This window comes from Poromitra crassiceps, assembly GCF_964638095.1.
Source record: "Poromitra crassiceps genome assembly, chromosome: 7".
NCBI lineage: Eukaryota > Metazoa > Chordata > Actinopteri > Beryciformes > Melamphaidae > Poromitra > Poromitra crassiceps.
This window is the reverse complement of record NC_139628.1, coordinates 14,876,830-14,899,895: the sequence shown is the minus strand read 5'-3', so window position 1 is coordinate 14,899,895 and position 23,066 is coordinate 14,876,830. Positions and strand designations below refer to the sequence as shown.

General features: G+C 45.6%; 1 protein-coding gene across 1 annotated transcript in view; it reads right to left on the bottom strand.

Moving 5' to 3' along the window:
• The window catches only part of LOC310780212 (uncharacterized protein), a 96,911-nt gene that overhangs the window by 52,749 nt on the left and 21,096 nt on the right, over window positions 1-23,066 (bottom strand). The window contains exons 7-12 of the mRNA XM_083640793.1: window positions 22,915-22,958; window positions 22,626-22,703; window positions 15,638-15,834; window positions 3,421-3,485; window positions 3,156-3,262; window positions 972-1,074 (exon numbers count right to left, since the gene is read on the bottom strand). Coding sequence (XP_083496919.1) covers window positions 972-1,074; window positions 3,156-3,262; window positions 3,421-3,485; window positions 15,638-15,834; window positions 22,626-22,703; window positions 22,915-22,958 — 594 coding nt within the window. The remainder of the gene's footprint in view (window positions 1-971; window positions 1,075-3,155; window positions 3,263-3,420; window positions 3,486-15,637; window positions 15,835-22,625; window positions 22,704-22,914; window positions 22,959-23,066) is intronic.

The following is a 23,066-nucleotide window of genomic DNA, read 5'->3' as shown; positions in this document are numbered from 1 at the left end:
GGAGGAGAGAGTGAGAGAGAGAGGGGGAGACAGAGTGAGAGAGAGAGGGGGAGACAGAGTGAGAGAGAGAGAGGGGGGGGTTGTTAGAGGCATGAAACAGGCTTAACTCCGAACCTGACCTGCTTCTCCTACTGGAGACAGATAGCTGGATGGGGAGAGAGGAAGGAGAGAGAGAGAAGAAGAGATAGAAATGGAGAGAGAGAGAGAGAGCAAAGCACACTCAGGGATAGAAGAAAGAAAGAGAGGGAACAAGACAACCTTCATGACAAACGCATAAAAAAACTATTAAGACAGAGGCTGTTTGAGGATTACAGTCTCCCAGACAAATGGGAGAAATTCTGGCCAAATATTGTATATGTGTTTATTGAACTTAAAAACAACTGATAGGCAGGCTATATAAAGAATGACATAATCAAGGCATGTAGATGTATTTATAATATGTTTGAAGTGTAAAGTAGGCTACTGTGTGTGTTCTTCGGGCCTATAGAGGGTTGGTCAAAACGGATGTTCTGTCTAAAGGCGGGACATCCGCTCAATTCCCCTCGTGATTGGTCGAATGCCATTGAACTTCCTTCCGGTCTGCCTCTGGCCAAATTTGAATGGGCAGACGTACAGACTGTCTATGGAGCATTCGAAGATTGTAGAATAAATAGTCTTCCTATCATCGCATAGGCTATAACCTACACAGCCATGAAACAGTAATACAAAAATTATATTTGTTTATTTAATAGAAGGATATGGTGGAAAGTTAATTTGACCCAATTTTAATACAATTCAAATTGTGCTTAGAAGGAATTATTTTCACCGGACGTGACCGGATTTAAACGTGTCGGACTTTGATTTTTTTTTTTTTTAACCAGTTAAAAAAATGCAATTACCGGATAACGGAAACCTGTGTGTGTGTGCCTGTGTGTCTGTGTGTGTGTTTCTGTGTGCCTGCGTGTGTGTGTGTGTGTGTGTGTGTGTTAAACCTTGTTGTCAGCGTTGCTTCCGTAGGTGTCCTCTGCTCCCAGGACCTGGATGTTGACGGAGCTGAAATCCTCCAGTCCTAACTGCTTAAACATACGCCTTGCCCTACACACACACACACACAGACACACACACACACACACACACACACACACACACACACACACACACACACACACGCACGCACGCACGCGCACACACACACACACGTCTGTAATTAATAATTTATCTTATAAATCTATATACAGTACATAAGCGTTGAAAGTCAAGTGAGCTCAGAGTCAAGTCAAATTGTATTTCAACATGAATCTGTGCTTTACACAATGAGACAAATAGCTGCATATACTGGAAAGTAACAGTTTCCAGGTTTCTCGGGGCGGGTTCACACCTACTGTATAGTTTGTTTGCATAGGACCGAAACAGTTGGACTAAAGCCTTTGGCATAGTCTTCGCGCCCAGCCAAGCGCATAGGGCGCGCAGCGATTTTGACATCATCGCACGGGGCGTGTCGGGGGGCGAGGCCTGAGCGGCGTGTCCATGGAGATTTTTCTATCAGCGCGTCGGGTTTTGGCACATTGTCAACATGGACGCTTTTGAGGGAAGACTGTCAGAGCAAGTCCGCCTCTACGCGCATCTCTATGACACAACACGGAGAGACCACAAGGACCAGCAGAAGTCCACCAATTCCTGGCGAGAAATCTACTTGGAAAATCTAGTAAGCTAAGCTACTACATAGCTACTACATAGCTTCACTACATTGAAGCTATCGCCAGAGAGCAACGAGCAACATGGGAAAAGTAGCTTGCTACACGCACTGACTATGTTCTGTTTTGGCCCGCGCAGAGTGCGCGCGCCCTCCGTGGAGCCCCGCCTCCAGCGCGTGCCAGACGCTTTAGAGCGTTTCCCCCTTGGTTAGGTTTCTTTTCACACGTACCACCCATATGAGAACCTTCATGCTGCTGATTGGTCAGATGTGTCTGGGTGGGAACAAGGAAGTAAATACAGGAAGAAGGTCCTGTGTTCTCGTCTAGTAAACATCGGGGTGCAATTTAACATGGAGCAACGGCACCACAGTTGGCATTTACAGAGCTCCGCCCCCAAAGTCCTGAAAGCTGATGTATTTGTGTGCATAACTGGGCGTGGACACCGGGGCAAGTTTTCACAAATTCCTGCAACAAGATTACATACATAGGCAATAGAGCTGTCACTTTTTTCCAAAAATAAAGTTCGAACAAACTTTAATTGCCCCTCAATTTGTTCAATCCGGAGTTAATTGGTTAATTCCGCCCCCCCCCCCCCCCCCTGCCCGCAGCCCCCCATAAAAAGTACGTTACAGGAGATAGTCCTCTTTTCTCTTTGATGTCTTAACGACCAGCTGTTGAGAGCTGATGAGTGCATTAAGGCTAGTGTTGTGATTGTCCGCACCTGGCTTTGTTGTTGTCGTCTGCCTGAAGCTGGGAATATGCTTGACGTTTGGCCCGGCCGCACGGAAATGTTAGAGTGGAGCGCCCTCTGCTGGACCATCAATGAATTACATTTAAAAAAATCCGCCCACCGCAAAGAAAACAATATTATTATTGTTATTTTAATTCGGATGGGTCAATTACATATTGAACGTCCCCCCCCTCCCCCACATTCGAAGATGAGTAGATGCAAATGAGTCGAGTGGCGCAAATGTTCGCGGCGTGAATGATGAAATGTTCGCCTCATCGCCAAATAATTCACGCGTGATTTTTGTGTGTGTGCCTTGTGTTAAAGTAAGGTAAAACATGGATGTTGTGTGCACAAGATAAAACAAAAAAAACACCTGTCAGGACTTTAGGGGCTTCAGCCATTCGCTCATAATGGTTGTAATTAATTATCTGGCCAATAAACTCTACCAGTCAGAATGCCCTATGCAATTTGAGGAAACACCTTGAAAATCCTATACTGCTGCAGTTGTTATACTATAGTAGTAATATAGTATATTGCTGTAGTTGTTATACTATAGTAGTAATATAGTATATTGCTGTAGTTGTTATACTATAGTAGTAATATAGTATACTGCTGCAGTTGTTATACTATAGTAGTAATATAGTATACTGCTGTAGTTGTTGTTACACAGACACACAGACAGACAGACAGACAGACACACACACACACACACACACACACACACACACACACACACACACACACACACACACCGTTTGATGATGCTATCAGCAGTTCGTCTGGCCTTCTCTGATGCTCTCGGCCCTCCGACTGGACAAACTGCTGTAGCTCTGAAGCCATCCATATAGGTAGCACACACCTAGGAGAGAGGAGAGGAGACGAGGAGAGAGGAGAGGAGAGGAAGAGGAGGAGACGAGGAGAGGAGAATATAGAGTATAGAAGAGAAGAGAGCGAGTTTTTGAGGCTGAAACATATTTTGTTGTTGTCCTGCATACAGTAGAGAATGATGCTGGTTACCTTGTAGTCGTGTGACGGAGCGTAGCCTCTAGCCCCGCCCACTCTGACAGCACCTCCCGCCACACCTGGACACACACACACACACACACACACACACACAACTTCAATTCACAAATACACAACCCAATTCTGCTCTCTGAACTGATGATGACAAGTAGATCTGATTGTTAACATGTATTTTTGCATATGTGGGGCATTACTTAAAATATTATATCGATCTGGGAGAAAAAAACATATGATTATCGTGATATTGATTTCAACCAGCCCTACCCACGTATGTATTGAAATAAAGAAAAAAAATTGTCCATTATAAATACACATTCCACATGTTATGTAACAAATTTACCACGAGAGGAAGGGGGTTGTGGGCACATTTACCACTGGTACAGGGTTTATAGCACTCGGCCCTCGAGTGGTAAATTTGTTTTCTACAACAGCTACCAAATAATATAAAAAATACACAATTGTAACATCCAATTCATTTATTTATAATCATTACTGGTTTCAGAATACATTTATCCTTCCGCCACAGAATATAGTTCCATACACAAGATCAATGATTGCACTAAACATTTAGTTGCCTTTGAGCCAAAAAACAACTAACCTATTCCTTAACGGGATTCACAGTTATTGATACATTGCCTGTAAAAGTACAGTTATTTAAACAGTTATCTAAAGCAGCCCGTTTTGGTGGTGGTGTGTTGATATCTGGTGACGGCAGAGGGCGTTTGTTTGTTTGACAGTCCCAGGTTCGGGGTCCGGGCGCTATTCCGACCTCCCGCTAGTCCGACCTCCCGCTAGTCCGAACTCGTGACAACTCAAGCTCAGCCAGTTCTCTCTCCCCAATTTCACCATGTCGTTCTTTGTTCACTTCATCTAACCACTGCTCAAAACTCAATCCACCCAGTAAATCAAACGTTACTACGAAATCGGACATTTCCTTGTTAGAGATCGGCCATTTCCTTGTTAGAGATTTGCAGACTGACAGGCTAACAGTGGGCGGAGTCAGCACAGGGAGCGGAGTCAGCATCAGGGAGCGGAGTGATACTGCGGTTGGAGCCGAACTGTAGATTGTTGGCCTATTTACCACTGTTGCTAGCCAATCAGAATCCAGTATTCACTCATGCTGTTGTAGAAGCATTTATTCCTAGTAGGGCTGCTCGATAAAGCGATTTTGAATCGTAATTGAATTAATTAGTTAGGACGATGTTAAAAAAATGAAAATCGTAAAATCGATTTACACTTTCTCAAGGGTAATTACGTTACGGCGGGGCGGATCTCTCTCATGTACGCGTGCTGCTTACTCGTCCCTTCTCCACGCTGTAAAGTCTCTCTGGAGGCTGTGACTACTGCTGGCTACTAAAGACAGCAGCAATTAACTTATTTCAACACCTCCAAAAAGCACAGAGTGTGAGCACTGAGCAGCGCGTTGCACTGCGGGCTGTGCAAGATAACGATTACCACAACACACAGACACACACACACACACACACGCGCGCGCACGCGCGAGCAGGAACAAAGACATTATCACCGGACGCTGAAATGTTGCCTTGATAGTTCACATAACAACAAAACAACACGTGAGGCCACCGAGTAACGTTACCAGGACTCACCTCCAAAAGAGCACCGAGTGTTCAATCAAATCCACCAGTGTCAAGTGACTGCAGGTTAGCAAGCAACAGCCAGGAAGTTAGGCATAGCAAGTTAGGCTAAAACAGGAAGTTGGGTTGTTCTGCCTTCAGAGTAAAAGTGTAATTTGTCACTTATGAAAAAAAGAGAGAAAAAAAGAGCTCTGCAGGGCAACAAATGTTTAGAGAAGTATAATAGTATAACGAAATCGAAATATGAGAGAAAAAATCGTCAATTTAATTTTTAGGCAAAATCGAACAGCCCTAATTCCTAGGCCAAATAGCATACATTCACTTGCATCTTGAGTCTGAAGGTGACCCATTCAAAACCTCAGAGGAAATCTGAGGTTTTGAATTTGTCACAGTTGGACTCGAGCCGCAAATCAATCGATTGCAGTGACATCTAGAGCAGTGGTTCCCAAAGTGGGGGTCGAGAGAGACCCACCGGGGGTGTCGCGGGACTCCACAGGGTGGGTCGCAAGATGATTTCCAGAATGTGTGAAATTGGCCTAAAGAATGTGAGAGCCCATTTTAACCACAACTGCAACATTTTGCTTGTTTTGGTTTACGAAATTCTCATGTGCGCACAAATGTTTGTATGCTTCAACCACCTCCGGGGAGAGTGGGGGCCGCGAGCCTCTGGCACCGTTATTTTTGGGGGTCGGGGGCTAAAAACTTTTGGAGCCCTTGATCTCTAGAGGACCTGCCGACTGGGACACCTCAGAAGGGACGAATCCAATCGGTGGTGTCCCAGATACAGGAAAGAGTTTTTTGAATTTTCGACTCCACACATCTAACCCTAACCCTAACCCTAACCCTAACCCTAACCCTAACCCTGTCTTCCCCTCTCTCTCTCTCCCACTCACTCTCTCTCTTTCCCTTTTCTATCTCCCTCCCTCACTCTCTCAATCTCTCTCCCCCTTCTCTCTCTCTCTCTCTCCTCTCTTTATCCCAGCAGCTCCCTCCGTATGTGGAAAACATCAGGCAGCTCTTCCCTTCACCCCGGCCTGAACCGCGCTTGAGACACCACACCACTGGTTCAGCTGAAGTTCACGTCCCCTCCTCCTGCAAGTTAGAAAACATCAACTGCCACTGAGATACGGGTCGTTAAGTGGTCGGATAAGGGTTACGGGTTCGATTGAGCGCACAATTACACTGAAGTATTTGGATTTTGACCAACAAACGGTTGCAAAGAACAAGTTCCCATCCTCCCCCCTGTCAAGTGGAACATTCCGGACCCACAGAACCTCCAGGCGGGCCGTACCAGACTCGATACAGTAGTCGTCAAAAACATCCTTAAGTGAAAAAAAACAGACAACTCTGTTATAGTTCAGATAAGAGGTTATGAAAAGTTCAACTAAGAGCTCAGCGTTCAGTTGAGCAGTTAATTAGACAGAATTGTACCACCAACAGTTACACACACATTTTCAGCGCTTTACTTTTCCGCAAAACAGCAGTTTCATTCGGCACTGCTTTTTCTCCCAACCGTACAACTACCGTATTTCTCCGCTAAAAGCCAGCACAGAGCACAGAGCCGCGGGTAACAAAACAGGATGGCTTAGAATTGCCATCTACATATGTAGGCAGCAGGCGCATCTCTCTGCCTGTTCACTCTCTGCAAAAGTTCCTCTTCTGTATTCTCTCTGGTTCATAATTGTATCCTCTTGTCACCAAGGTGAATGGCATATCATCCTCGCTATCAAAAGCACTCATATTTTCGTTCGTGTATTCTATTTGTTGTCTTCACTAACAAGCTGGGAGAAATAACACAAACAGCTGATCTGCGGAGTAATCCAGCACCGCGGCTCTGTGCAGGCTTTTAGCGGAGGAATACGGTAGTTGTACAGTTGGGAGAAAAAGCAGTGCCGAATGAAACTGCTGTTTTGCGGAAAAGTAAAGCGCTGAAAATTGTCAAAATAGAGCGTGCATGTACACGGATATCGATTTGTTTAGGTGGGCGTTGTTTTAGGTGGCTAAATTACGTTTTTTTGTTTAGTTGTTGACCCCCAGGAGAGAAAAAGCTGGTGATGCTGCTGCTCTGGGTGCCGGATCTCGTTCGACGCTGCGCCCCGCTTCAAGAACACTGTACCTAATTAAGTTAGTGTATCTGACTAGCTGATAGGACCCCACTTCAAACAAACCGAACTATCCCTTTAACATGTTTTTCATAAAAGTGTTGTATTGTGTATCCCCCCTTGCTACACTGTACATATCATGCCTGTCCCTTGTAGCCTACATTATAGGCTGTTTTCTCTGTTACATTTCTAAGTGTGTCTTCTCTATGCCCTTGTTGATCACATGCTATCATATGATTTTCTATATTTTGACGTCACCACTGCGTCAGACACTTCCTTCCGTGTGCTACGTCACCTCACCTGTGCCACGTATGCTCTCTTATACAGGTGCGGCCGCCCCACACCCAGCTAATACAGCCTGACGAAGACCAGCCCCACACCCAGCTAATACAGCCTGACGAAGACCAGCCCCACACCCAGCTAATACAGCCTGACGAAGACCAGCCCCACACCCAGCTAATACAGCCTGACGAAGACCAGCCCCACACCCAGCTAATACAGCCTGACGAAGACCAGCCCCACACCCAGCTAATACAGCCTGACGAAGACCAGCCCCACACCCAGCTAATACAGCCTGACGAAGACCAGCCCCACACCCAGCTAATACAGCCTGACGAAGACCAGCCCCACACCCAGCTAATACAGCCTGACGAAGACCAGCCCCACACCCAGCTAATACAGCCTGACGAAGACCAGCCCCACACCCAGCTAATACAGCCTGACGAAGACCAGCCCCACACCCAGCTAATACAGCCTGATGAAGACCAGCCCCACACCCAGCTAATACAGCCTGACGAAGACCAGCGAGGTTGAAAACGCGTTGCGTTTTGTTGCCCGTGTTTTTGTTTGAAGATGTACATGTTAGTAAACTTGTGTAGTACACCTGTACATTACTTCTAAATTAAAACGTGAACTTAATATCCAAGAAGCTCCTTTTTTTCTATTTTGCATTCTACTTGGCCTGCTGAGCTTTCTTGGCTGACTTTTTGGGGCCGGTGTGCAGCATGCACAGCAGGGCCCCTACATTCGACTCTGTCGCCAGATTTGAGCACGGATTCAGGTTCTAAATGTCTTTCCACACTCCCAGCATGCATTTCGGCATAAGCTCCCAGCATGCATTTCGGCATAAGCAGAGGCAGAACGCAGCAGAGAAGACGCCATAAGCTCCGGAAAGTTTTTTACAATTTAAAGTTTTATTTCATCACTAAATTAATTTCTGATGACTTTTGATGCCTACAAGCAGGGTAGTAGGTTTCAATAAGTGCCACTTTACGAACATTTATGGCAAAAAATGGCAAAAAGTTCCAGAGCACAATTGGCTGCATCTACATCAGCTGAGCTTTTTATTTGTGTAGTACTGCACGGACACGGAGGACGCTGCAGCGCCACACTACTTTTCTCGCGTCACCAGGCTCTTCTCGGCGAGAAAGAGGAGATTTCCCTCGGCTCGTGCACGAGCGGGGGCGAGCCCGGCCTTTGACACAGAGAGAGAGAGAGAGAGAGAGAGAGAGAGAGAGAGCTCTGTGTCACTTCCTGAAAGTCTTTGCTCTTAAATGTTTATATACTTGGCCAATACGTATCTATCATACAAACAAAGCAAGCTGCCAAACGGTAATGTCTTCATTGAATTAATGTAGAACGCAAAACATCGTTAAACCCGCATTCCTGTGATTAAACCCGCATTCCTGTGATAAAGTTAACGTTTGAGTCTGCTTTAAAACGGAGGGTGGTGGAAGTGGGACGGACTATTTTATTTCGTGGAAGACTGATACCAATTGCCCGAACGATTAATTAATATGCTACGTGAACGTTAGCAGTCCATAACGTTACAGCGTATAATAAGCTATTCCCCGAACGATTAATTAATTAATATGCTACGTGAACGTTAGCGGGTATTTTAGCCTATGCAGTAGGATAAGTAATAGGCAATAGGCTACCATGCACCGGCCCTATGCCAGGTTTCCACCTGGCCTTGTTTGTATTCTCCTCACACATTTTGTAGTTCACATGTTCTTTAGGCCAATTTCACACATTCTGGAAATCATCTCGTGACCCGCCTGGGGGTCCTGAACCCCACTTTGAGGAACCACTGTTCTAGAGTTTGGTAGGCAGCCTTTTCAAAATCCTACAGTTTGTGACTAAAACCTCTGATTTATGACTCGTCTTTTATTAGATAGGACCGTTGGTAGACAGGAAAGGTGGGAGGAGAGAGGGGATGACATGCGGCAAAGGAGCTCGGGTCGGATTCGAACCCGCGTCGGCCGTTGTACGCAGGTTACCAGGTGAGCCACCATGACACACATGACTCGTTGTCTTTTAGATGTGAGCTGATGTGAGAGTGTGTCAGACTTGAGTCTTTTCAAAGTTTTCTAGTGTATGCTACATGGAGGCATTACTCGAAACAGTTTTGTCAGCAAAGCTGCTGAGAGGCCAGGCTAGACCAGACAGGAACATGTGCACACATGCACATCCCCAATCATCAACCCAAATCTGATGGAGTTGAGCCAGAGGTCAAATAAGAGTCACTGAGTGTTGAACTGCACTGAAATATTTGCTATTTTATCAACAGCACTTCAAATGTATACATACAGTAGGAGCCTACATACTTTGGCTTTAGTTTAGAACAACCTTCCTGAGGAGATACGGCAAGCAGAATCTGTGACTTCTTTTAAATCACTGACTAAAACCATATGTATACACTTACTTTTATCTGATGCTTATGGTATTTTTTGTCTTTTATCTGCATTTTGTTGTCTCTTTATCGGCTTTCTATTGTCTTTGATCTTAATTCTACCTTACTTTTATTCTATTTTATAAGGTGATCTTGGCTTTCATCCTACTGTACGATCCCTGTTTTTATTGCGCTTTAAATTCATAATTTGCGCATTATGCTTTTATTTTGTCTGTCAAAGCACTTTGTAAACTCTGTTTTTCAATAAATATATATAAATGAAGAAAAACTAAGAATAAAATTATAGCTGCTGCGCAGCAATGGGTCGTGGCCGGGCAAGTCTCAAGGCTTTGAGCTAGAGGTCTTCGGGTATGCCCGACCCCCCGAATACCCGGACCCGGCCGGGTCTGGGTCCATTCAAAAGAAGTGCCAAACCGCTTGACCCAAACCCTTAGAAAAGTCATAGCACACCTGTCCTCAATAAGCTGCATGTTTTGAGTTCGGGCATGTCTATGTGGCGCAGAAATTGTGGGAGTTATTACGCGCCAAAAAAGTGGCTGCTGCGCAGCAATGGGTCGTGGCTGGGCAAGTCTCAAGGCTTTGAGCTATTATGACATCACAATTGCTCGAGTGACATCAGTGATGGCATCACAATTGCTTGACTGACTGATGACATCACAAATACAACCTAATTGCCATAGGTAATTAAGGTAATTAGGCTATACACGGGGCCAGAATTCAACGTTTTGATGCACTGTGGGCTCAATTTTTGACCGATCGAAAATCTGTTTCGATACTTTTGTGTAGGACAGTCTAACGATGCAGATGCTGAAGTTTGGTGTTGTTTGAAGAAAAAATGTGGGAGGAGTAGGGTTTAATTCGTTTTTGCAGTTTTTGCAGTTTTGCGGTCTTTAGACTTCATAATTGGCCATAGGTTGCATTGTACAAAAGTTTCCCCTCATTTAGGCGCACATTTCGGTGAAAGTTGCAAAGCCGTAGCACGTATGCCTGATTTTTTATGAATTTTTTAAGTTTTAAACTTTAGGCAGTCGCTGTAGTGCCACCGTTAGGACTATTGGCCCCAATAGACCTTTGTGCAAAGTTTGGTTAGCTTTCATCCATGGGAAGTCGAACTTCCCGGGAGGAAGAAGAATAATACAGGCAAATACAATAAGGGCCCTGCTGCTTCGCTGGCCCAGCCACTAATAAAGAACATTTTGAGGTTTTGTGATCTATAGGTTATTATTTATTTTCTTTATCTGGCCCAATTGAGGTCCTGTTTCGAATGATAATATCAGACAGACAGGAAAAGCTGCAGGGATGATATAGCTACTGTATCACTAAACTCACTTACTCCTACTTATAGATGTCAATAGTAGCATCCATGACATCACCGATGACGTCATCGGTGATCATGACATCACTCCTGATCTCGTGATATATTCGTGGCTCTGATGATGCCACCTCTCTGGTGTAGAGCAGGGCTACCCGGCCCGTCGGACTCGGAACCCGAACCGACTTACGGGCCGGGTTCGGACAGAAACATTGAAGTCGCGTTCGGGCTCGGGCCGGGCTCGGTCACGTAATCAGTCACTTGTTTTTGCCTTCAAATATATCTATCATCAGCTCCTGAGCTAATTTACTACGTTAATGAAAGCACCTGAAGGCATCGAATGAAACACGCCCAGACATGCACTCTGCTGCTCTGCCCGGAGTCAGCTGCGTGTCGGCTCAGCGCTGGTGTCGCCGACACCGTGCAGTACTTCTTTCAGCGATGTGGGACTGTGTGGGCAGTGAGTGCACGGCACGCACAAATTAGGCTGTTTGGTGCTTTGCTTTGTACATTACGTATTAATCATTGACTGCTTTGAATTACGAGGACTGATTTTGGTTTGGGATTATATAGGGCTGTTTATAGGCTGGACAGACTCATTGAATTATGCGCTCGCTGCGCTCCGAGGGGGAAAAAAAATCAGGGAGGGGGTTCGGGCCGGGCTCGGACAGATTATCAATTGACACCTGTCGGGCCGGGCCGGGCTCGGCTAATAATGTGACGGGCTCGGTCGGGTTCGGTAAGGAAAATTCAGCCCGAGCCCAGCTCTACTCTGGTGACATCACCGCTGGGAATGTCACATCACTAGTGAGGTCATCATATCTGATGTCACTCAGCTCTGTGTCACCGATGATGATGTCATTGCTGTGGGACATCATCATCACTCTCCATGTGATCACTGTCGATGTCTAACGCCATGTGACTCCTCATTGTGATGTCATACATCCCTGATGATGTCACTATTTGCTGAAGCTCCAGGGGACCCGGCCGGTGTGATTGATTGGCCCTGGATTGGGAACCCTTGGCAGCCCATCCCTCTGCGAATAAGCAGCTGACAGGGAAACAGTGCAGTGCAGTTACTCCGTGCTCTTCCCACACAGCCAATCAACAAAATACACACAAAGAAAGAAAAGACAAACAAAACACAGTTGAAAAGCTGTGTTATCAGTGACGCCGGGTTCACAGAGGGACCACAGGGGGGTTATGGACTGGAGAAAGGGTTCAGTTAAGGGCTACAGGGTTGAAGCGGACTGCTAGGCGCTTCATGGCGGGGTGAGGGATGCATGTTTAGCTGGGGGGAAAAAGTGTAAATGAATCACTTCCAGCTGATAACGTGTTTATTGGCCGTTCATCCAGGGGTTAAGGGTTCAGCTGCAGCTCCAGACACGTTTCTTCTTTCTGTCTTTTGGCTGACAGATGAATGTTTAAGGGTTATGAAAACAGTCAATGGTTCAGTCTGTGGTCATGTACTCAATGCTCTGTGTGTGTGTGTGTGTGTGTGTGTGTGTGTGTGTGTGTGTGTGTGTGTGTGTGTGCGTGCGTGTGGGTGTGTGTCTGTGCGTGCGTCTTTGCGTGCGTGCGTGCGTGCGTGCGTGCGTGTGTGACAGTGTTGCGGGTAACTCATTACAAAAGTAACATATTACATGTGATATATTACTTTTAGCAGTAACTCAGTAATATAACTTATTACTTAGAGGATTTCAGTAATATTATACCAGTTACTTTGTCAAGTAACTCAAGACAATGATTTCCCAATCAAACGGTGCGTTTTTATGCAAATAACCACTACAGATGACAATAACAAAGGAAAAGAATAACATTTTGAATTTTGGATTGTTTACACTGACTTCAAGGCGGTTGAAATTACTTTTCGGGATGTTCTTGGGCGCCGATGTCATTCTGCTGCTGCTGTTGTTTTGGTAAAAGTAATGCAAAAGTAGTAGGGCTGTGGCGATTCACTTATCTCCCGATTCGATACTATCACGATTCTTGGGTGCCGATTCGATTTATATTGCGATTCTTAAGTATTGCGATTCTACGATTATTGCGATTCGATATTATGATTTATTGCGATTTTTGTTTATATTTTTCTTTTCTTTTTTCAGTTTGTTTGCTTTTTTACACTAGATTAGAACATGGGGAAAGTTGAATCATACACTAGAGACTGTATATTATATATCATGAGTAGGGCTGGGCGATATAGTTAAAAACAGGGGCGGACTGGGATCATAATTCAGGCCGGGCATTAGATACCAAGCAGGCCAGGGTGATATGGGCCAACGCGCGTGAAATTTGGGCCGTTTGAAGCCAGATTTGGGCCGTTTGAAGTCCAATTTTACAATGAGATGCACCCACTTTAACCCTGAAGTGTAATTATTACTTCAGACTAACTAATAAAGTAATAAAACCACTAGTAAACCAGTAGGCGGCGCCTGGTCTGCTGTTCAGTGAGTTGCCTGACTGCAAGCACCCAAAAAAAAATAAAAAAAATATTTTTTTTTTTTTTTTTTTTTTTTTTTGCGATTATCGATTCTGGAATAAAAGATCGATCCAAAAAATCGTGACATTAAAAATCGCGATACTTAGGTGAATCGATTTTTTCCCCCACCCCTAAAAAGTAGTGTAATAAGTAATGAGTTACCCAGAAAGTAATATTGTAAAGTAACTCATTACTTTCAAATGAAAGTAACTAGTAATATGTAGTATATTACATTTTGTAAGTAACTTGCCCGACACTGGTGTGTAATGACCGATGCCATCGCTCAGGACTACAGCTGAATTGGGCGATGTCCGACAGTACAACTGTCGTGCTCAACAACCGCTTCATCACAGATCCGCTTATTTACACCCGTGTGATCCATGAAGAGGACGGCACCATGAACTGACAATCCATGAAGCTGCACAAACACAGCACTGTAAAACTGGACGGGTTTACAGCACCGATAATAACACACTGCACAATATCCCAAATACCCCAGATATTGTTTTCATTATTGAAACCAGAAAGTCAGTCACCATCATTGAAATAGCTCATTTGACCTGTACTGTACATGGACACTTGCTTTACATCCAAACTCATGAGATATCAGCCCTTGGTAGAACATATTACGACTTTAGGATATAGCTGTCAACTCATTGTGTTTGGGAGTCTGGGGCATGTTCACAAACTTGAACTAGAGGCAGCCTTTTCATCTGGAAAAGACCATGCTTTGTATACCCTTGAGTGCTAAACATGTTTATGTCTGCCTGTATCCATATAGGCTTCCATCCCGCTACACTTTCTCCTGTGTTTACAAGCACCTGCATCCAGTGTCTGGTCCTATATACTGTACTGTACTGTATGTTTACAAGCACATGCATCCAGTGTCTGGTCCTATATACTGTACTGTACTGTATGTTTACAAGCACATGCATCCAGTGTCTGGTCCTATATACTGTACTGTACTGTATGTTTACAAGCACATGCATCCAGTGTCTGGTCCTATATACTGTACTGTACTGTATGTTTACAAGCACATGCATCCAGTGTCTGGTCCTATATACTGTACTGTACTGTATGTTTACAAGCACCTGCATCCAGTGTCTGGTCCTATATACTGTACTGTACTGTATGTTTACAAGCACCTGCATCCAGTGTCTGGTCCTATACTGTACTGTACTGTATGTTTACAAGCACCTGCATCCAGTGTCTGGTCCTATATACTGTACTGTACTGTATGTTTACAAGCACATGCATCCAGTGTCTGGTCCTATATACTGTACTGTACTGTATGTTTACAAGCACATGCATCCAGTGTCTGGTCCTATATACTGTACTGTACTGTATGTTTACAAGCACCTGCATCCAGTGTCTGGTCCTATATACTGTACTGTACTGTATGTTTACAAGCACCTGCATCCAGTGTCTGGTCCTATATACTGTACTGTACTGTATGTTTACAAGCACATGCATCCAGTGTCTGGTCCTATATACTGTACTGTACTGTATGTTTACAAGCACCTGCATCCAGTGTCTGGTCCTATATACTGTACTGTACTGTATGTTTACAAGCACATGCATCCAGTGTCTGGTCCTATATACTGTACTGTACTGTATGTTTACAAGCACATGCATCCAGTGTCTGCTTCTATATACTGTACTGTACTGTATGTTTACAAGCACCTGCATCCAGTGTCTGGTCCTATATACTGTACTGTACTGTATGTTTACAAGCACATGCATCCAGTGTCTGGTCCTATATACTGTACTGTACTGTATGTTTACAAGCACATGCATCCAGTGTCTGCTTCTATATACTGTACTGTACTGTATGTTTACAAGCACCTGCATCCAGTGTCTGGTCCTATATACTGTACTGTACTGTACTGCAACCTTCTTCCAAAATATTTGGATCTCTAATATTTGCCCTCCGTTGGATCCAAATAAAAGTATTTAAATGTGTGTGTGTGCGTGTGTGTGTGTGTGTGTGTGTGTGTGTGTGTGTGTGTGTGTGTGTGCGTGGTACAGTACCTGGCACTTCCTTCAGCGTCACGCGGCTGAAGTCACAGCTGACGTCGGGCAGCAGGTATCGGCGCGGGTCGGCGATCTCGTACAGCAACTGCTCGCCCACCGTGCCCACCGACACCAGCCCGCCCGTCTGAGGAGGCTTAGAGAGAAGCATGGAGCCGTCAGCGCTGCACTCCACCACCGGGAAACCCATGTTGTCCCTGAGAGAGAGAGGGAGAGAGAGAGAGCAGACATCAAAGCTACTGTATGACAGAGACACAAATGAAGTTATGCAGTGACCAGTGATAACAACTCAAAAACATCTGATATTTTATCAGTGGTTCCCAACCTTGGGGTCGCGGCCCCAAGTGGGGCTGCCTGGCATTCATATATATATATATATATATATATATTTATATATATATATATATACATACATATCTTTAACACCACACACAATTTAAAATACTGAAGAGGATTCTGGCCGAATGTGAAAAATGTATTTGAGTTCTGAGATTAAAGTCAGAATTCTCAGATTAACTCATTGAGTGCCAATGACGACTATCGTCGTCAATTCAAATAGTAACGTAGAGTGCCAATGACGACTAAAGTCGTCAATTGCGTTTTTTGACGGTGGGACGTGGATCAAAGCCAGATGCATCTCCTGTAAAAATATGGGCGATGTCGAATGTGTAAAAGCTATTTTACGGACCCATTAGGTGGCGACAGTGCTCTCCAGATTAGAGAAAGGTGAGGAAAAAACAGAGAAGAAGTCATGGGGAAACGGAAACCGCATCGGTATGCATCGATATGCATGAAGCATAACGTTAGCTGTGCCTGTGAACAGCAGCCAATCTGCTGCCACAATTGAGCCCCTCCGTCTCCGCTGCGATAGCCCCTCCACATGATTAGTTGCCGACACCAGCGTCTTTCTGAAAAGTTACATTATTCTCAAAAACGGCAGAACGCTGTGAAAAAGCTGGGACTCGCCTGACACACGCAGCAGAGCGAGCAGAGCCACCAGAGACACTCCCACGGAGGAGGAGTTTGCAGTTGAGGGGGTGGGGGTGCTGTTTTATTGAAGTAAATTACTGTTCAGATGTTTCAGGTCAGAAAATATTAGCTTCAGAGTCAGTGATTTGCTTGAAATGCTTCATTTCACAAAAGGCTCATTATCTCAGCTTCTAGATGGAAACGTCTGTTTTTGGTGAAATCAACCTATCTTCTCCGGCTGATAACTAAAGAACGGAAAATGATATCAATAAACTTTTTTTTGCTGATGATACAATAGTCTCATCGTTCTTTGGGCGTGTTCGGTGTTTACATAGTAATATCACACAATATTCTGTGGGCCTCGAGAAATCACTGAAAACGCTCTGAAAGGGCTGGCACTGGGAGCATCCGTTTTCCAAAAGTGGCTGGCACTCAATGAGTTAAAGTCAGAATTCTCAGATTTTTTTTCCCTAAATATTTTTTTCACAATTTTTTTTTATCAAATGTTTATTCCCCATTAGTGCTCATTTTAATTCATTTATCCTGGTTGCTGCTCCACCCTCTGCCGATCTGGGGAGAGCCAAAAGTGGCTCCATGCTTCCTCCGAGACAGGCAGTAGCCAGCCGCTTCTTTTCACCTGATAGGGGAAGCTTCACCGGTAGGACATAGCACGTGGGAGGATCACGCTATTCCAACGAGTTCCCCTCCCTCCAAACAGGCACCTCGAACGACCAGAGGACGCACCACTTCAGCGACCAGGATATTGCATGTTTTGGTGAGGGGTTCCTATATGAAGGAAACCCTGAGGGGGCACGGGGAGAACATGCAAACTCCACACAGAAAGGCCCTTTTGATGACCCCACCCGGGCGGTGGGCACTTGAGGACATGCGGACGGACACGCACTCCTTCAGCGCTCACAAGCGTCCCAGGTGGGAATCGAACCCAGGACCTTCTAGCTGTGAGGCGACAGGGCTACCACTGCGCCACCGTGCCCATAATTCACAGATTAAAGTCAGAATTCTGAGATTAAAGTCAGAATTGTGAGGGAAAATGTCAGCGTACTGTTACATGTGACATCATTGATGATGTCACTGATGATAATACTGATGTTGTACTGAGATTTGAGGGTGTTTTCACACTTGGACCCCTTTAAAAGAACCAAACTCAGATTCTCCACTCTTTAAGTGGACAGAAAAGTGGACCAACAGCAAAGTCAGTTCTTGTTGCGTTCACATTGGTCCACTTCAGCTGTGATGGGGCCTCAGTCCTCTTTCTGTTCATGCAAAAGCTCAGACCTTTACTGCTTTGGATTATGAGTAGTTTTAACTTGGGACAAGATGGCTGTTCTTATAGTTGTATTGTACTATATTGTATCATGGATGTATTAAAAGAACTGGATAGGGGACGTGCCACGCCCACCCATGCATTCGGACGGAGGTTGCTCATTGGCGCATGAAGCCCTCATGGGGGCTTTTTCTTCCTGGTTTTACTTCCTGACCATGCAGCCCAAGGCGAAGTGCGCATGTGTGCCATGACGTGTTCCATGATGTGTTCCATGACGTCTCCCACCCCTCCCACCCATGGATTGTATTACAAGAAGAAAATACCCCCGTATACGGCTCTTAGTGCCTTCTGAAGAAAAAAATGCCCCATAAAAAATTTGTTGATAATTAAAAGAGTCGTTTTATACTATATATATATAGTATAAAGTATAGTATAGTATAGTATAGTATAGTATAGTATATAGTGACACCCGGAAAAAATTCCCCTGGGTTTAACAGCTGCTGGAGTCCCCATGCAAGTGGATGGGAATTTTCCTTTCTGGGCTGCATGGCGTCACGTGACTTGCAATACAGAGCTTCGCCAGCATGTTCAAATGGCTTCAAAGCCCAGCGCTATTCCTGGGGGCTTGTATTGTATGTATTGGATAAAAGAAACACATCTTTCAAAAACGTAACATACTTTATGCTAGCCTTCATTCAGCACTACTAGATGCAGCAAGACGAGATCTAGCGAGACAGGTGAGTTATAATGTTCAGAGCAGTGAAAGAAGCCACACCCCCTCTCTGCGTTGTGAAAGCAGGCTTTGTTGATTCAAGCCTGCTGCCGCCCCTTGTGTGTCTTGTTGGGCTCCGCCCCTTGTGTGTGTCTTGTTGGTAGGGATGCAGCGGTTTCCGGTTTGAAGGTATACCCCGGTTTGAAAAAGTCACGGTATCAAAACCACTAAGATTTGCCGTCATACCTTCTCCACGGTATCAGCTGTTTCCCCAAAACAACGTGCCGGTTGCTTGCAGAGTGCAGCTTACGCGGCCCCTCCCCCTTGCTGCATGCCTACCTAGATGCACAGTAGTGAGGAGCTGCCCTTGACTGTGTTTACAACCGTGTGTGTGATAAAGCAGGAGAACGCAAGGAAGGACCCCCCTGAACTTTCCCCCCATCTAAAAAGACGACGTCGGCTGTATGGGAATATTTCGGCTATTGTAAAATCACAGATGGCCATAGCCTCAACGCGAGACTCATCAGAATGACTGATGAGTCTCGCGTTGAGCCTAGGATGGCCAGGGCTTAGATCTGCGTGAGCACGACCCGTCGTTATTTGTCAAATTCAAGCTACATTAAAACGTTGTCTTGCTTCAACATACATCGCATTGGACATAAACTATTTCCACCCGCAGGTTTGAGGAGTAGCTAACAAACGTCAGATAAATGCTCTCTCTATGCTAACGTTACCTACTGAGGCAGCTAACATGGCTAATTAGCTAGCTAACACCAGCTATCTTTCTCCACTAACGTTAACGTTAGTTGACTGAGCGAACGGCGCTGTACAGCAGGTCGTTACAAAACGTATTGCACTGAAGAGAAGTAACATTAGATAATGACGAAAGACTCCTCCAACCTGTCAATGGAAAAGTATGCACAAACTTTGTGTGTGTGAGTGAGAGAGAGAGAGAGACAGAAACAGGGACAGAGGCTGTGTGTGTGTGTGTGAGGAAACAATAATTGTGTCCAGTGTTCACCCATTACAAAAGAGAAGCGTGTATTTGATATTATTATGATGTTTTAGTTTCACATCAAATTAATTAGATTAAATCGTTTACATTTATAAGTAAGAACAGTACTATATTAACATAGTATAATAACAAACTATATTAACACATACTTGCCAGTTAACTGTAATTACAGTTGGAGGTTACATTAACATTTTTTCTCAGTCCACAATTCACCAAACTGTTAAAAATAAAATAAATTTTGTTCATTGGCATTTTTTACACATAAAGGTCCGCAATACCGCGATACCGTGAAACCGTGGTATTTTTGTCCAAGGTTATCATACCGTCAAAAACTCATACCGTTGCATCCCTACTTGTTGGGCCCCGCCCCTTGTGTGTGTCTTGTTGGCCCTGCCCCTTGTGTGTGTCTTGTTGGCCCCGCCCCTTGTGTGTGTCTTGTTGGCCCTGCCCCTTGTGTGTGTCTTGTTGGCCCTGCCCCTTGTGTGTGTCTTGTTGGCCCCGCCCCTTGTGTGTATCTTGTTGGGCCCCGCCCCTTGTGTGTGTCTTGTTGGCCCTGCCCCTTGTGTGTGTCTTGTTGGCTCTGCCCCTTGTGTGTGTCTTGTTGGCTCTGCCCCTTGTGTGTGTCTTGTTGGCCCCGCCCCTTGTGTGTGTCTTGTTGGCCCTGCCCCTTGTGTGTGTCTTGTTGGCCCTGCCCCTTGTGTGTGTCTTGTTGGCCCTGCCCCTTGTGTGTGTCTTGTTGGCCCCGCCCCTTGTGTGTGTCTTGTTGGCCCTGCCCCTTGTGTGTGTCTTGTTGGCCCTGCCCCTTGTGTGTGTCTTGTTGGCCCTGCCCCTTGTGTGTGTCTTGTTGGCCCTGCCCCTTGTGTGTGTCTTGTTGGCCCCGCCCCTTGTGTGTGTCTTGTTGGCCCCGCCCCTTGTGTGTGTCTTGTTGGCCCCGCCCCTTGTGTGTGTCTTGTTGGCCCCGCCCCTTGTGTGTGTCTTGTTGGCCCCGCCCCTTGTGTGTGTCTTGTTGGCCCCGCCCCTTGTGTGTGTCTTGTTGGGCCCCGCCCCTTGTGTGTGTCTTGTTGGCCCTGCCCCTTGTGTGTGTCTTGTTGGCCCCGCCCCTTGTGTGTGTCTTGTTGGGCCCCGCCCCTTGTGTGTGTCTTGTTGGGCCCCGCCCCTTGTGTGTGTCTTGTTGGGCTTCCCAAAAAAAAAAAAAAAAAATTGCAGGCCAGGCCACCGGGCAGTTGCCCGACGTGCCCGATTATGCAGTTATGCGGTTGCATAGTGTAGATGGCAGACGCTATATCAGAGCAATGCAAGTGTTTACGGTGGCATGGGAAGCCGTGTCTCTAAGGTCGGGTTCACACCAGAAAGTCCGGGTCCTTGGTTCGGGCCAGAGAAGAGGATGATACATTGTTTCGTTTTTTAGCTGGTTCGGTTTGCGTTCACAAGGCCAAAATCCACTAGTCCTGCCCACACGAACCAAAGTCACGTGGGCAGAAATCTCGTTCTGTTATCCACATTATTTTTGTGAGGCTCCGCTGTAAAATAATTCTGGGAGCAATATCTGGACTAGAACGTGAGCAGCTGTGTGTTTACGCTTGTTGGCTTGACGCTGCCTGGATAGTACTCTGCACTGTATGAGCGAGAAGCGCCTGGCTAGCGGGGTAATCTGCACTGCAGCGCGTGCCTCCCGGTGCCTCCTCGCATCGCATTTCCTTGTTGAACTCCGACGTTAAAAGTTTGCTCGTTACAAAATAACACTAGTTTTGGGAATGGAGCCTAATAATGTTTTCTATCACATCCGCTAACCTGTTGCTCGTTGAACAAGTCTGCATTTATCAGCTGAGCTTCAACGTTTACAGACGGGTACATTAGACGGGCTGTGTTGTGTCAAGCTAGACGTAACGGGGGAAGAGGACAGCAGAAGGAAGCATCATGGTGCATCATGGCCGCCAAAAATAAGGTGGATTGGCCATACAATTTGTCGGGGCAAAAGTAAACAAACCCTGCCACTAGTCATTTGTGTCTGTTTGTGATGTCGCTGGTAACGAGACGAGATAAACTAGCTAACTGCTACAGCTAGCAAGCAGCTTCTTCTTCAGCGGGAGCTTCCAAAACAGGAAATAACCAAAAAAATCAACACAAAAAACCACGTGCTTCCTCCGACTAGTCCGGGTGGGGTTCACACCAGAAATGGGCCGCTCCAGAGTTCGCTTGAGAGCGGACCGAGACCACCTCTCACAGGCGAACCAGAGCGCGGTTTTTAGTCCGCACCAGAGTTCGAGTAGGAGCGTTCACACCGACCCTATGGACCGTACTAAAGGGGAAAGGTCCGATAGACCGGACTAAACAAGGCTGGTGTGAACCCGCCCTAAGTGTTTTATAGACTGTGTTCACGTTCTGATGTTACAGCTCCAGTGTGACATCTAGTGGGCAAAATCTTACATAATGGGCCTTTAAGTTCAGTTACTAAAACAGAGTTGGTAACAGTAAACAGCAAATAGGCATACGAGGTAGAACTCAGGCGTTACACTGAAGTTGTTACTAGGAGAGAACCAAAAAGGAGATAAGTGAAGCTGGAGTGCTTTGTGTTCACACTGCACAGGTGAAGTGAAACCACAACAGGGACTTGGAAGTGAACTGTTGGAGTGTTCACATAATGCACACAAAATGCTGACAAGAGGTCTGAGTTAACTTGGAGGGCTGGAAGGGACTGAGTGTGAACACACCCTAGATTCTTTAAAGTAACTTTGCCTTGATGGAAAGTCAAAGGCTTTGGAAATAAATTCATCCCGGATCTACTTCACAATTTATATTTGTCTAAGAAACACATTTCAAGCATTTAAGCAGGGTGGGTGCAGACTATTAACTGGGTGTGAATAGCCAATGTATGGTGTATTGTAGTGGGAGCAGACTATCACCTGGGCATGTATACCCAGTGCATGCTGTATTGTAGTGGGTGCAGACTATTGACTGGGTGTGTATAGTCGGTGTATGGTGTATTGTAGTATTTCAGGATTATTACCAGTCAGGAACTGTATGCCAGTCTGTGAATATTCCACCGGTACTCTGGGCTCCACACTCTATCAGGTGGCCTGCAAGACTGAAACACACACGCACGCACGCACACACACACACACGCGCACTCACACGCACACACACACGTTAAATCAGAATAGAACTACTTTAACAAACATATTTAACGCGGTGCATAAATGGGAGAAAGAGTGTGTGAGGTGGTAGGAAGGAGTATGTAAGGTGCGTGTGTGTGTGTGTGTGTGTGTGTGTGTGTGTGTGTGTGTGTGTGTGCGTACCTCCCTGCTGCAAGTAGGTCATAGTCATCCCTCTGCCATCCAAACTGCAACAGAGAAATAAAGCCAGACGAGTTACATCCACATGTTCCTAAACACAGAAACCTCCTCCACCAGCTTGCACACGCACCAGGCTTGATATGAACTTTTGTCCT